Source organism: Poromitra crassiceps (genome assembly GCF_964638095.1).
Source record: "Poromitra crassiceps genome assembly, chromosome: 4".
Classification (NCBI taxonomy): Eukaryota; Metazoa; Chordata; class Actinopteri; order Beryciformes; family Melamphaidae; genus Poromitra; species Poromitra crassiceps.
This window is the reverse complement of record NC_139626.1, coordinates 14120414-14132652: the sequence shown is the minus strand read 5'-3', so window position 1 is coordinate 14132652 and position 12239 is coordinate 14120414. Positions and strand designations below refer to the sequence as shown.

General features: G+C 45.3%; 1 protein-coding gene across 1 annotated transcript in view; it reads left to right on the top strand.

Moving 5' to 3' along the window:
- Window positions 1-4285: 4285 nt before the first annotated feature.
- zc3h7bb (zinc finger CCCH-type containing 7Bb) overlaps window positions 4286-12239 on the top strand; it is a 34945-nt gene continuing 26991 nt past the window's right edge. The window contains exons 1-8 of the mRNA XM_083635623.1: window positions 4286-4386; window positions 5113-5174; window positions 5281-5317; window positions 5585-5782; window positions 6602-6760; window positions 7140-7280; window positions 11436-11478; window positions 11569-11804. Coding sequence (XP_083491749.1) covers window positions 5116-5174; window positions 5281-5317; window positions 5585-5782; window positions 6602-6760; window positions 7140-7280; window positions 11436-11478; window positions 11569-11804 — 873 coding nt within the window. The 5' untranslated portion in view covers window positions 4286-4386; window positions 5113-5115. The remainder of the gene's footprint in view (window positions 4387-5112; window positions 5175-5280; window positions 5318-5584; window positions 5783-6601; window positions 6761-7139; window positions 7281-11435; window positions 11479-11568; window positions 11805-12239) is intronic.

The window sequence follows — 12239 nt, the reverse complement described above, 5'->3', positions numbered from 1 at the left end:
TCACCTCTCAGTGCCTAGTAGCCTACCAGATACCATCACCTCTCAGTGCCTAGTAGCCTACCAGATACCATCACCTCTCAGTGCCATTAGTAGCCTACCAGATACCATCACCTCTCAGTGCCATTAGTAGCCTACCAGATACCATCACCTCTCAGTGCCATTAGTAGCCTACCAGATACCATCACCTCTCAGTGCCATTAGTAGCCTACCAGATACCATCACCTCTCAGTGCCATTAGTAGCCTACCAGATACCATCACCTCTCAGTGCCATTAGTAGCCTACCAGATACCATCACCTCTCAGTGCCTAGTAGCCTACCAGATACCATCACCTCTCAGTGCCATTAGTAGCCTACCAGATACCATCACCTCTCAGTGCCATTAGTAGGCTACCAGATACCATCACCTCTCAGTGCCTAGTAGCCTACCAGATACCATCACCTCTCAGTGCCTAGTAGCCTACCAGATACCATCACCTCTCAGTGCCTAGTAGTCTACCAGATACCATCACCTCTCAGTGCCTAGTAGTCTACCAGATACCATCACCTCTCAGTGCCTAGTAGCCTACCAGATACCATCACCTCTCAGTGCCTAGTAGTCTACCAGATACCATCACCTCTCAGTGCCATTAGTAGCCTACCAGATACCATCACCTCTCAGTGCCATTAGTAGCCTACCAGATACCATCACCTCTCAGTGCCATTAGTAGCCTACGCACTTCCACTATATCGGTATTTTCCATGTGAATGTTGCCAGTGTGGAAACAGGGAGGTTGATTCCCCAACTCTCGAGGAATGGCAAAATCAATGGCATCTATCATTTAAAAACACATATACCCCCCTATTATTATAACAGCTTAAACACACACATATTATAACAGCTTAAACACACACACACACACACACACACGCACACATGCACACACACACACACACACACACACACACACACACACACACACACACACACACACACACACACACACACACACACACACACACACACACACACACACACACACACAAGGTTATGATGGCTTATGTTGTCTGATTGTCATGAGGAGGCAGTTTAGTTGACTTTACCTGCTTACAGTTTATATAGATTAGTGTTAAAATCTCTTTTCTATTTGAGCCACATACGCCACACATCTCTATCTATCTGAAATCACCACCTTTATAGACTAGAAGCCATAAAGAAGCATCTCCACTTCACGCACATACGACTCACCTTTACTGCCTGCTGACTCTCTCACGGTCTCTGGTGCCTGGGCTGCTCTTCCCTCGGCTGGGCTGCTCTTCCCCCGGCTGTCCCCCATGCAAAGCAAACTCTGTTTATCCCTTCATTCACTCTCAGTCGGCCGTCCCCCCACCGGCTCACACCCAACTCTCAGCCCGTTAAAGGAATAGGCCTACTGTGGTTCACCCCAAAGTGAGAGCGCATGCAGTCATTATCTCAGAAACTCAATTAAGTTGGTAGGAAAACCAAACACACAGTGAGTTAGCCACTGCTGTGCCTTCCGACAAACTATTTAAGTTAAGTTTGGAGAAATCTCTTATTGGAGATGTAAAATATAAAAAGTAAAATATGTTCCTGTTAGTTAGGAGAAGGCTGAGATGGAACTGCATGAGGTAACTGTTTTCGGTTTTCCTATCAACTTCAGTGGGATTTTGACTGAAGTGGAGGTGAGCCGACATCAGGTCAAAATTTTCATTTTGGGATGAACTTCCTTAGCAAAAAGATCTCTGCTGATGTGGTAAATGGTAAATGGACTGCATTTATATAGCACTTTTATCCAAAGTGCCTACATTCACCCATTCACACACCGAAGGCGGGAAGCTGCCACGCTGGCACAGCCGTCGGGAGCAATTCGGGGTTCAGTGTCTTGCCCAAGGACACTTCGACATGCGGACTGGAGGAGCCAGGGATCGAACCACTGACCTTCTGATTAGTGGACAATTAGTGGACCACTGATTAGTGGAGCGTCTGATTAGTGGACGCTCTACCTCCTGAGCCACAGCCACCCCTATGTGATGATGTGGTCATAATATCATCTAATCTGCTGCTGTGGTCATAATACCATCTAATCTGCTGCTGTGGTCATAATACCATCTAATCTACTGCTGTGGTCATAATACCATCTAATCTGCTGCTGTGGTCATAATGCCATCTAATCTGCTGCTGTGGTCATAATACCATCTACTCTGCTGCTGTGGTCATAATACCATCTACTCTGCTGCTGTGGTCATAATACCATCTAATCTGCTGCTGTGGTCATAATACCATCTAATCTGCTGCTGTGGTCATAATACCATCTAATCTGCTGCTGTGGTCATAATACCATCTAATCTGCTGCTGTCTCTGAAAGAAAGAAACATTTTAAAGGCACTGACACATCAGCACTGAGAATCAAACTGGGGATTTTTTAAAGTGTTGTTTGGTACATTCATTTAATAAGATAAAAAGAAAAATGTCAATAGTAGAGCCGCTGCTCCTTCGCATAGAGAGGAGCCAGTTGAGGTGGTTCGGGCATCTGATAAGGAGGATGCCACCTGGTCGCCTCCCTGGAGGTGTTCCAGCCACGTCCAGCTGGGAGGAGACCCCGGGGCAGAGCGAGGGCTAGGTGGAGAGATGAGATATCTCCACGCTGGCCTGGGAACACCTCAGGATCCCCCAGTCAGAGCTGGCTAATGTGGCCGGGGAAAGGGAAGTTTGGGGTTCCCTGCTGGAACTGCTACCTCCGCGACCCGGCAGTAAAAAATGGTCAGGAATGTTCAGTTATGCACAGATTGATAGATCTGTGATAGTCTATTGTGAATTGGGTCATGATGGTTTGTCATTTTGAAAAAGTGGGTCCCCAGAAAAAGAGTTTGGGAAACAGTGTTCTAGAGAACCCTGATTGGTTGGGTTGCTTTGGACGTTTTAATGAGGCAGAAGGAGGGGAAGTTATTTTAAGGATTTTAACAAGGTAATTTAACCTTTTTTGTGGGGAAAACCATCAGACACAAATTATTGTTCAAACTAGAGTATTTTTGTATACATGACTATAGGGGGGTCCTTAAGTTTGGGAACCCCTGCCCTGCTCTATCACATCACATTAGGAACACAAACTACATGAGGTAACACACAGAGATCAGAGATATGAATCTGTCTCTCACAAAGCTCTCTGAGCAGCACATTCCTCATAAGGTTAGACGGTTGGTGATGGAACATCTTCCCTCGAGTTGCGTATGAAAATACACACATAGTCCTCCTGAGCTGTGCAGTGTTATGACTGTGCGCGCTGCATACTGTACATTCAGGTCCATAATGCTCATGCATGCAGCCCATTCCTGCTCACAGTCTGATGCACACACAGCGCTCTGACCTGACTGACCCCTACAGCCAAACAGCCGTGTGATGACTATGGATGGATAGGCCATTCACGACTACTGCATTTTAGTAGTCAACTACTCCCATAAGGTAGTGGACTACGCTGGTCGTTCATGCGGATCAACCCACGCAATGCGTGGGACTCTGTTTCCTGAAGAAGACCTGAAGAAGATCATCCATGGGTGAAAGGTGCCCAGACATTTGTTTGAAAAGTAAAGCTTCTGTATTGGCTTAAAATATGTGAGATTGTGAATCCGCAATGTTTCTACAAGAACTTCTTCAAAAACTTCGTTCGGTACGTCCATCTTTTGTTTTGTTGTTTGCCGTTTTATTTTCTGATTCGTTGTAATTGTCAAGTTAACGAGCTATTTCCGCTGTTACTTCCTGTCTAGGGCGGGCTCTAGGCCGGAACCAGGCAGGGTGACAAAATCACTTGTGAACGGAGGCATTCTCGCCGAGAAGAGCCTGGTGACGCGAGGTAATTGGAGCTAGACAGCGCGCCGGCTGACGTCATGCTGCCTTCATGTACTCCTGGCAAGCTTCTACTTCCGATATCTGAACTCGACTTGACGCACATTCAAGTGCTTTCATAAATAAAGAAATACCGGTAATAAAGAAATGGACCACAAAGGTACGTATGCTTGACTGCTGCTGCGTACGCAGGCGTGGTCTGCCCAAATCTCCGGTGGGTTCCATACGACTCAGACGTTTACATGTACCTCCTACAGCACTTTAAGGCAACATACTTAGGCCTCTATCGCCCTCCTGTGGCCATGGATCTCCTAGAAACTTGTTGCGATAGTTTTGCCAAAGAAGCCGCACTAGCCAAACAGTAGCTAACGTTAGTTATCGTAGCTATAGAAAAAAATCGAACTAATGCTCCGTCCAAATATAAATGATAGGGACAGTGAACTCACAAACATGCACCCGGATATTGTTTGAAATTTGGCTGGTTATTATTACCCCCCTCACGAATATTATCGCCACTGATCTGTGAAGCTATCTGATCTGAAAACGGGTGAGTTGTACGTTTCATTGCCGGGGCCTCCGACTTGAAACGGTGTAGCTAGAGTTAGCTTAATTAGCTACCTGGCTAATGTTGACTTCATGTGCTATGTAGACAGTCGGCTTAACTGTCATGTTATGGTAATCTACCGACGTGACAAAATAATGCAACAAACTTCGTAAGCTGGCCTTTGCATTAACATTAGTTAATTCAAGTCACAGTGAATAACGTTAGCTTTAGCTTGGTGGTGTTAGCTAACGTTATAACGGGAAAGTAAACTGGACGGACCCGGCTTTCCACAGCATTTGGTACTAACGTTAGCATCGCTGGCTATGTTCGAGCTGAGGACAAGCTAACGTTATCTGTCAGCACGTTCGTTAACGAAGTTATCATTTTTAAATTGTGGCAAAGAAAAAAATTGAAGATATCCACACGGACAATATCTAGAGTTAATTAGTCAAGCTTTCTTACTACGTTAGGCAATAACGGTTATCGGCCGGTATCATTTTAATGTTTAGCAAACGTCAAGTGTTAGCCAACTTCACCGCTAGCTCTACTGACTAGCTCTACCACTGACGCAAGGCCGAGGATAACGTGGTTTAGCGGAAGGCCTTGGTTGCAATGGAGGAATGATTTCAAGCTTGAAAGTTGCACTGTTTGCAAACATTGACATTGGTGTATGCTGTGATGCAATACGTTTTTTAAGGTGTTTAAAGTTGACTTTCTCTTTGCCCTCAGGCAATGGATCCTGAAAGACAGAAACGAAGAGAGGAGATTCAGAAAGCAATGGGCTTTATCCAGTAAGTAAACATAACAAGCAGTAGGCTGTCTACTTTTGCATTACCTGTCAAATCAGTGAGATAAGGAACACACCCCTGACAGCCTTTGTCTAATTTCTATCCATAGGTCCTCACTGCCTTTCCCAGAACCAGAGAATTATGAGGTATCACACATTTTGGTTTCTTTTCAATTAATGACTTTTCTCTATATTGTTTTTTTGTTTGTTTTGTTTGTACAGTTGGCTGTGATAAAACATTGCACATAACCATCCATGGCCTGTGTTTTTTTTACTCTTACTTCCTGGACCTGGCTGTGAATTTGAGCTGGAACATTGTGGTTTATCTTGACCTCAATCTTTCTCTCTCTTGCTTCCCTTGCCCCGGTCTTTCTGTCCCCATCATTTCCCTCTCTCTACCCTCTTCCCCCTCAGGCATTCCTGACCCAGTTGGTGTGTAACTTGCTGGATGAGGGCAACACAGTATTCCGAGACGGGGACTGGCGTCAGGCGACACAGCACTATGGGGAGGGGGTCAGTGTGGCCCGTTACGCCCAGGCCGAGGCACTGGTCATCCCCGCCGAGCTGCTGGAGAGCCTCTACGTCAACAGGGCCGCCGCGTACTACCAGATGGTGAGGGAAAAGACCCCGGCTCACATGCAGATGTTCACATTAGTGTAGCCAAATAGACAACACACTGGAGAGTGGTATATTTTAATCTGCTCACAGATCAGTGGTGTATATTTTTTAATCTGCTCACAGATCAGTGGTGTATATTTTTTAATCTGCTCACAGATCAGTGGTGTATATTTCGGCCAAGACTGCCCCACATTCTCCTCCTCCTATTTGGATGTTTTTCCAGACACATAAATTCCACTTTGCAAAGGCTCCCTCCATTCTTGACATTTGTTTGTTGTTGCATTGTTGACATTTCTATTAGACAACTGTGGCGCACATTGATTGATGCGTAGCTGCGGCGCGCGCTGCTGATGTTTGATCATTGACTGCTGTATGGCAGGTCTTCCTGACTCATTCCTGTGGTACTTTATATTGATGTCCCAGATATTGTGGAAGAGGGATTTGGTGCTTGCAATAAAGGACAATATGTAAACAAAGTAATTTCACCTGACCAGTATCGCATCAAGTCGGCTAATCATTTAAGTGTGCATGCTCAGAACGCGCGGAGCTAAAATATGAGCGCGCAACATTTCTAGTATATTTTATGAGTCCATACAGACATGGATATAAACTGCAACTTGACTTGTTGGCGGAGGCATACAACCGTGATGCGGTTATTTCTACTTTATTTATTACATTGATCTCTTGTAGCTGCTTCAGTTGAGCCCAGATTACTTGTCTATGTAACCTGACACTGTCAGTCTATGATGATGCTTAGTCTTCACGTTTTTTGCTTGCTGTCACTCTGTAACTCTGTTTCTCTCCGGTCCTCAGAGGGAGTACGAGCACGGCGTTCAGGACTGCGACAGCGCGCTGTGCGTGTCTGAGGGCAGCCGCAGGGCGCTGTACCGCAAGGCGCTCTGTCTTAGGGAGCTGGGAAGACTCAGAGAAGCCTACGAGTGTGGCACCAGATGTCTGCTCACAGCACCGCATGTATGTTATCTCGCTAAAAATATCCATTCAAAAGACATTCTGCTGAGTCATTTGAAACGATAAGGACAATTACTTTTTCCTAGCTGTATGTGATTATTATTTTTAGCCAGCGTTATCAGCATGTTTGAGGTCAATTTACCTTCTGTTCAGTTGATTAAAGAAGTGGATTTTTTTTTCCAGTTATTGTTTTTGAATTAGTGATGTGCGGGCTGCCCAAAACCCGCCGGGTCCCGTGGGTAATTAGAAAATATTGGAAAGAATAAGAACACTGTTTCTGTAGGCCTACCCGCTACCTCCTTTTGAAGACCTTGGATTAATTGAAGAAAGACCGATAATACCTAATTAATGGCACCTCTTGTTTTTCTGATCCCTCCTCCAGGACAGGCAGGTGAGTGAGCTGGCCCAGGACTTGGCCACCAAACTGGGCCTGAAGGTGCGTAAGGCCTACATCAGCCCCCAGACCGAGTCCACATCCGCAGGAGGGGAGAGTCACGGGGAGACCTCCCCACCCACAGGACAGGTGGGTGCTGCCCTAACCCTAACCCGTGAGAGCAGCACCCACACGTGCGTGCTGCTCATTTTAATTAAAAAGCCAGACAGAATGAGCTCTGAAACATTTAAAGGATAAGGTCATCCAAAAATGAGATTTTGTTTTGTTTTTAGTCCACAAAATATTTGTGGAGTTTCACAGCAAAACACCGTTTAAACAATTGAAGTGAATCGTGACCAACTTTCAAACATTAAAAAAGGAAAGGGGAAAAAAAGGCTCCATACTGCTTGGGGGAATCCAAGTCTCCACAAGCCCTAAGATTCCAAGTTGACTTGAAAAGACGTCATTATGCCTCTGCTGGCGATAGCCAGGCTGGAAGCATTATGGTTTTGTGTTGTCTGTCCGTCTGATGTCCATTAACGCGATATCTGAGGGACGCCTTGACGGAATTTCATCAAATTTGCCTTAAACGTCCACTTGGACTCAACGATGAATAGGGATGGGTATCGTTTCATATTTTTCGATACCGGTGCTAAAACAATACTTGTAAAACGGTACGGGTGCCTGAAACAGTACGGTAGTTAAAAAATATTAAAGTGGATTTAAACTTTTTTCTTTCTTTTTTTTTTTTTTTTTTTTTTTTTTTAAGAGGCTGTAAAGAGGATTTCAAACAATGTTATGTGTTTAAGCCCTATAAAGTTAGTGAAGCTGTGTGCAGCGCTGGTTTCAGAGCACCGGAGGGCGGATATTTCACTCAACAGCTCAGGCATGGCACCTAAATGAGGCACCTAAATCTGCGTTGCAATTCGGTATGGGCAGTACCGGTTGTAAAAGGATCGGTACCATATTGGTACCGGGTTTCGGACATGGTCCAGACTTCATGTTTAGAAGTGGCTAATGTACCCTCAGCAGGCTGGCTAGAGAGAGAGAGATAGCTGCGCATGGGGGCCAGTTTATCACCGCACCTACGGTATTACTAGAGTAGCCTAACATTAACTACAACCATGTAAACAACCATGTACGAGTTGCTAGACGTTAAGTTTGGTTACCTGCTCAAATCCCAGGCCAGTCATATCGATCGCCGTCCTCAGATGTGGAAGGAGCTTTAAGACGATGACGGTCCGGCTCGCTCTTCTTGCATTCAAACACGGTGCATCTTTCTGCTCGTAAATTTATTGTATTGGCATCGAGCTTTAGATAGAGCCACACTTTTGATTTGTTCGGTATTGTTTCCGCTGTCCGCACGCTGCGTCTCAATGGTCTCAATAAAACAACACACGCTCTGTCTAAAGTGGGCGGAACTTTTCCTGCATGCCTCTACATGACGGCCAATCACCAGCCGTATTAGAGCGTGGCGCAAGGCAAGCATAGTGCACGCTTATAGGCTCAATGACGCTGTTCTCTCAATGACGCATTTTTTTGTGGTATCGAAAATTGGTATTGAAAAGGCATGTTTTGATACCCCTTAGTATTGATGGTTTTGTTTCGGTGCCAAGAAAGTATCGTAGTTCGATACCAGCACTAGGGCTGTCACTTTTTTTTCGAAATTCGAATTTAACTTTGAATGTAAGAATGCTGTTCGTGGACTACAGCTCAGCATTCAACACCATAGTACCCTCCAGGCTGGTAAGCAAACTCAGGGACCTGGGACTAAACACAGCGATGTGCGACTGGATCCTGGACTTCCTGACAGACCGCCGCCAGGTGGTGAGGGTGGGCAACCTCACCTCCTCCCCACTGACCATCAGCATAGGAGCGCCCCAGGGGTGCGTCTCTAGCCCCTTCTGGTACGACCTCTACACCCACGACTGCGTGGCGACTCAAACTTCAAACACCATCGCGAAGTTTGCAGACGACACAGCAGTCGTGGGGCTGATCTCGGGGGGCGACGAGACGGCCTACAGAGAGGAGGTGAGGGTCCTGGAACAATGGTGCCAGGACAACCACCTCTCTCTGAACGTCTCCAAGACCAAGGAGATCATTGTGGACTACAGGAGAGGGGGGGGCGCACCACACCCCCCAATCACCATCAACGGCACAGTGGTGGAAAGGGTGGACAGCTTCAAGTACCTGGGAGTCAACATCCACCAGGACCTGACCTGGGCCGGCCACACCGCCACTGTTGTCAAAAAGGCCCAACACCGAAAACACGGACTCAGGTGCCTGAAGAAATTTGGGCTAAGGAAAGAAATCCTCAGGGACTTCCACAGAGGCACCATTGAAAGCCTGCTGACTGGCTGCTTCACCGCCTGGTACGGGAACTGTACCACCATGGACCGCAGGGCGCTACGGAGGGTGAGGCGCGCGGCCCAGCACGTAACAGGAGATGAGTTGCCAGAACTGCATGAACTGTATAACCAGCGGTGCCTCAGGAGGTCCCTGAAGATCATCAAAGACACAAACCATCCCCACAACAGCCTGTTCTCCCTGCTACCCTCAGGGAGGAGATACAGGGTTCCAAAAGCATGCACAAATCGCTTGAGGAACAGTTTCTTCCCGCAGGCCACGAGACTCCTTAACATACACAAATAGTGTAGTAGTCGTACCGTACCGTACTGCAGCTGCTACCATTATGTATGCCTAATGTTTAATTGTATGTTTAATAAGGTACATGCTATTTGCACCTGTATGTCAAATACGTCGAATTTAAAATGTCTGAACACGTCTAACGTATGCACAATGCCTAATGTTTAATTGTATGTTTAATAAGGTACATACTATTTGCACTGTATGTCAAATACGTCGAATTTAAAATGTCTGAACACGTCTAACGTATGCACATGACATGTGCACCTATGTGCAATGAATATGCCACTGACTTGTCTTATCGCTATTCTGCCTTATTGCCTATTGCTGCTTAGTATTGCTTATTGATGCCTATTCCTTATTGCCTATTGCTCATTGCTTGTTGCCTATTTGTACTATGTCGTAAACGGAGTTCACAGCACAAGAATTTCACACGTGATACTTGTACCATGGAGTGACAATAAAAATCTTGAATCTTGAATCTTGAATCTTGAATGTGGGGGAGGAGGGCATGTTCGAATGTATAATTGACCTGTTCGATTTTTTAATTTTAATTTTAATTTTTTTAATTAACCAAAATTAACCAACTGCTGCTTGCTGGTAATGTTAATCCCATGTCAGAAAAAGTCTCCAGATTTGTCGCGTTAGTCTCTTCTGAGAAAGATTGTCTCCAGGGTCTGAAAAGTTGTCTCGAGTTGGATGCAGCCCAATTTTTTTTTTTTTTTTTTTTAATTAACCAAAAAACTTCGAATAGATTCGAACATTTTGCGGGCAATTAAAGTTCGTTCGAACTTTATTTTGGGAAAAAGTGACAGCCCTAACCAGCACTATTGACGGGCGGCTGTAGCTCAGGAGGTAGAGCAGGTCGTCCACTAATCGCTTTGGATAAAAGAGGTCGGTTGTTCGATTCCCGCCGCCTCCAGTCTGCATGTCGAAGTGTCCTTGGGCAAGATACTGAACCCCAAATTGCTCCTGATGGTGTGCCAGCACCCTGCGTGGCAGCCTGCCACCATCGGTGTATGAATGGTGAATGTACCTACTGATTGTGAAGCGCTTTGGATAAAAGTGCTATATAAATGCAGGCCATTTACCATTTACCAGTTACCATTTCTTTGACTACTGTAGAAACTTCACACTAAACTTCAAGCAACTTTGATTCTGTGCCTCTCCACTCTTCCTCCAGACTCTGGGACAAGAAATATTTAACCTTTTCACGATGATATAATTTTTTGAGCACATGAATGAACGCCGCATTGATGCGGTAAAATGCTGCTAGATTTTCATGAGCTGTAAGCCATAATAATGAAAATTGAAACAAAAAAGGAAAAATAGAAAAGTAGCTGGGCAGTGGGCCCTACTACAAAAACCAAAGGCACTCGGTCTCCAAGTTAAAAAGCCTTTATTTAAGAATGGCTAAACCCAACGCGTGTCGGCAGTACATCTGCCTTCATCAGGGGTAGGTGACTCAGGGGTGAAACAAAAAAGGCTTGAAATATTTCACTTTGTGTAATGAATCTAGAATATATGAAAGATTCACTTTTTGAATTAAATTACATAATTCTTTTTACTTCACAATATTTTTGGAGATGCACCTGTATATTGATTTTGTTCTGACTGAAGTATTGGATGAGATGATGATGATTTTCTTCTCTTCTATAGACTTCCTCTAATGGGCTCGAGACCTTAAGTGACATTGGACCAGGTATGAGAAACAACCAACATGTCCCTTTCCACCTAGATCCACGTCGCTTCCCTCTGTTCATCCCCTTTCCTCTCTCCCCGTGCTCCTCAGCGGACATGTCCAGCGCCCAGTGTATCCCTGCTCCTCTGGCCACGCCCATCCCCGTCAGTGACGAGCCGGCCACGCCCCTGGTGACGCCGTGCCCCGACCTGTCGGAGAGCCCCGGCAGCCAGGGCATGCTCCCCATGCCCTACTCCGTGCCCGTGTCGGAACACATGGACGAATGCAGCGTCCTCAACGAGCAGCTGGACAGCCTGCTGGACTGCATCCCCAAGAAAGTCAGCGAGGTGAGCGAGGGACAAAAGATGTTTTAATTCAAGCTCAAGGATGTTTCACTTTCCTACAATTTTATGTCAACAAAAAAAGTCCAAATGCATAAGGTTGGGTTTGTTTTCATTTATATTTGAACCTGTGGCATTGATTTTTAACAGACAGTATTAGTGCTCCACCTAGTGTCACAAGTTGGTACAGCACGGCCCTGTAGTGTATTCAACCAGTAAACACTAACAGTGAGACTCTCTTGCATTAGGTTATATTTGTATGTAGGGCTGGCTCTACGACTCTTTAAGACGATTGTAGCCTTGGATATATATATATATATATATATATATATATATATATATATATATATATATATATATATATATATATACACACACACACACACATGTGTACATATATATGACACAATTTAAATATTTTGGATTGGTTGCTCTCTGTCT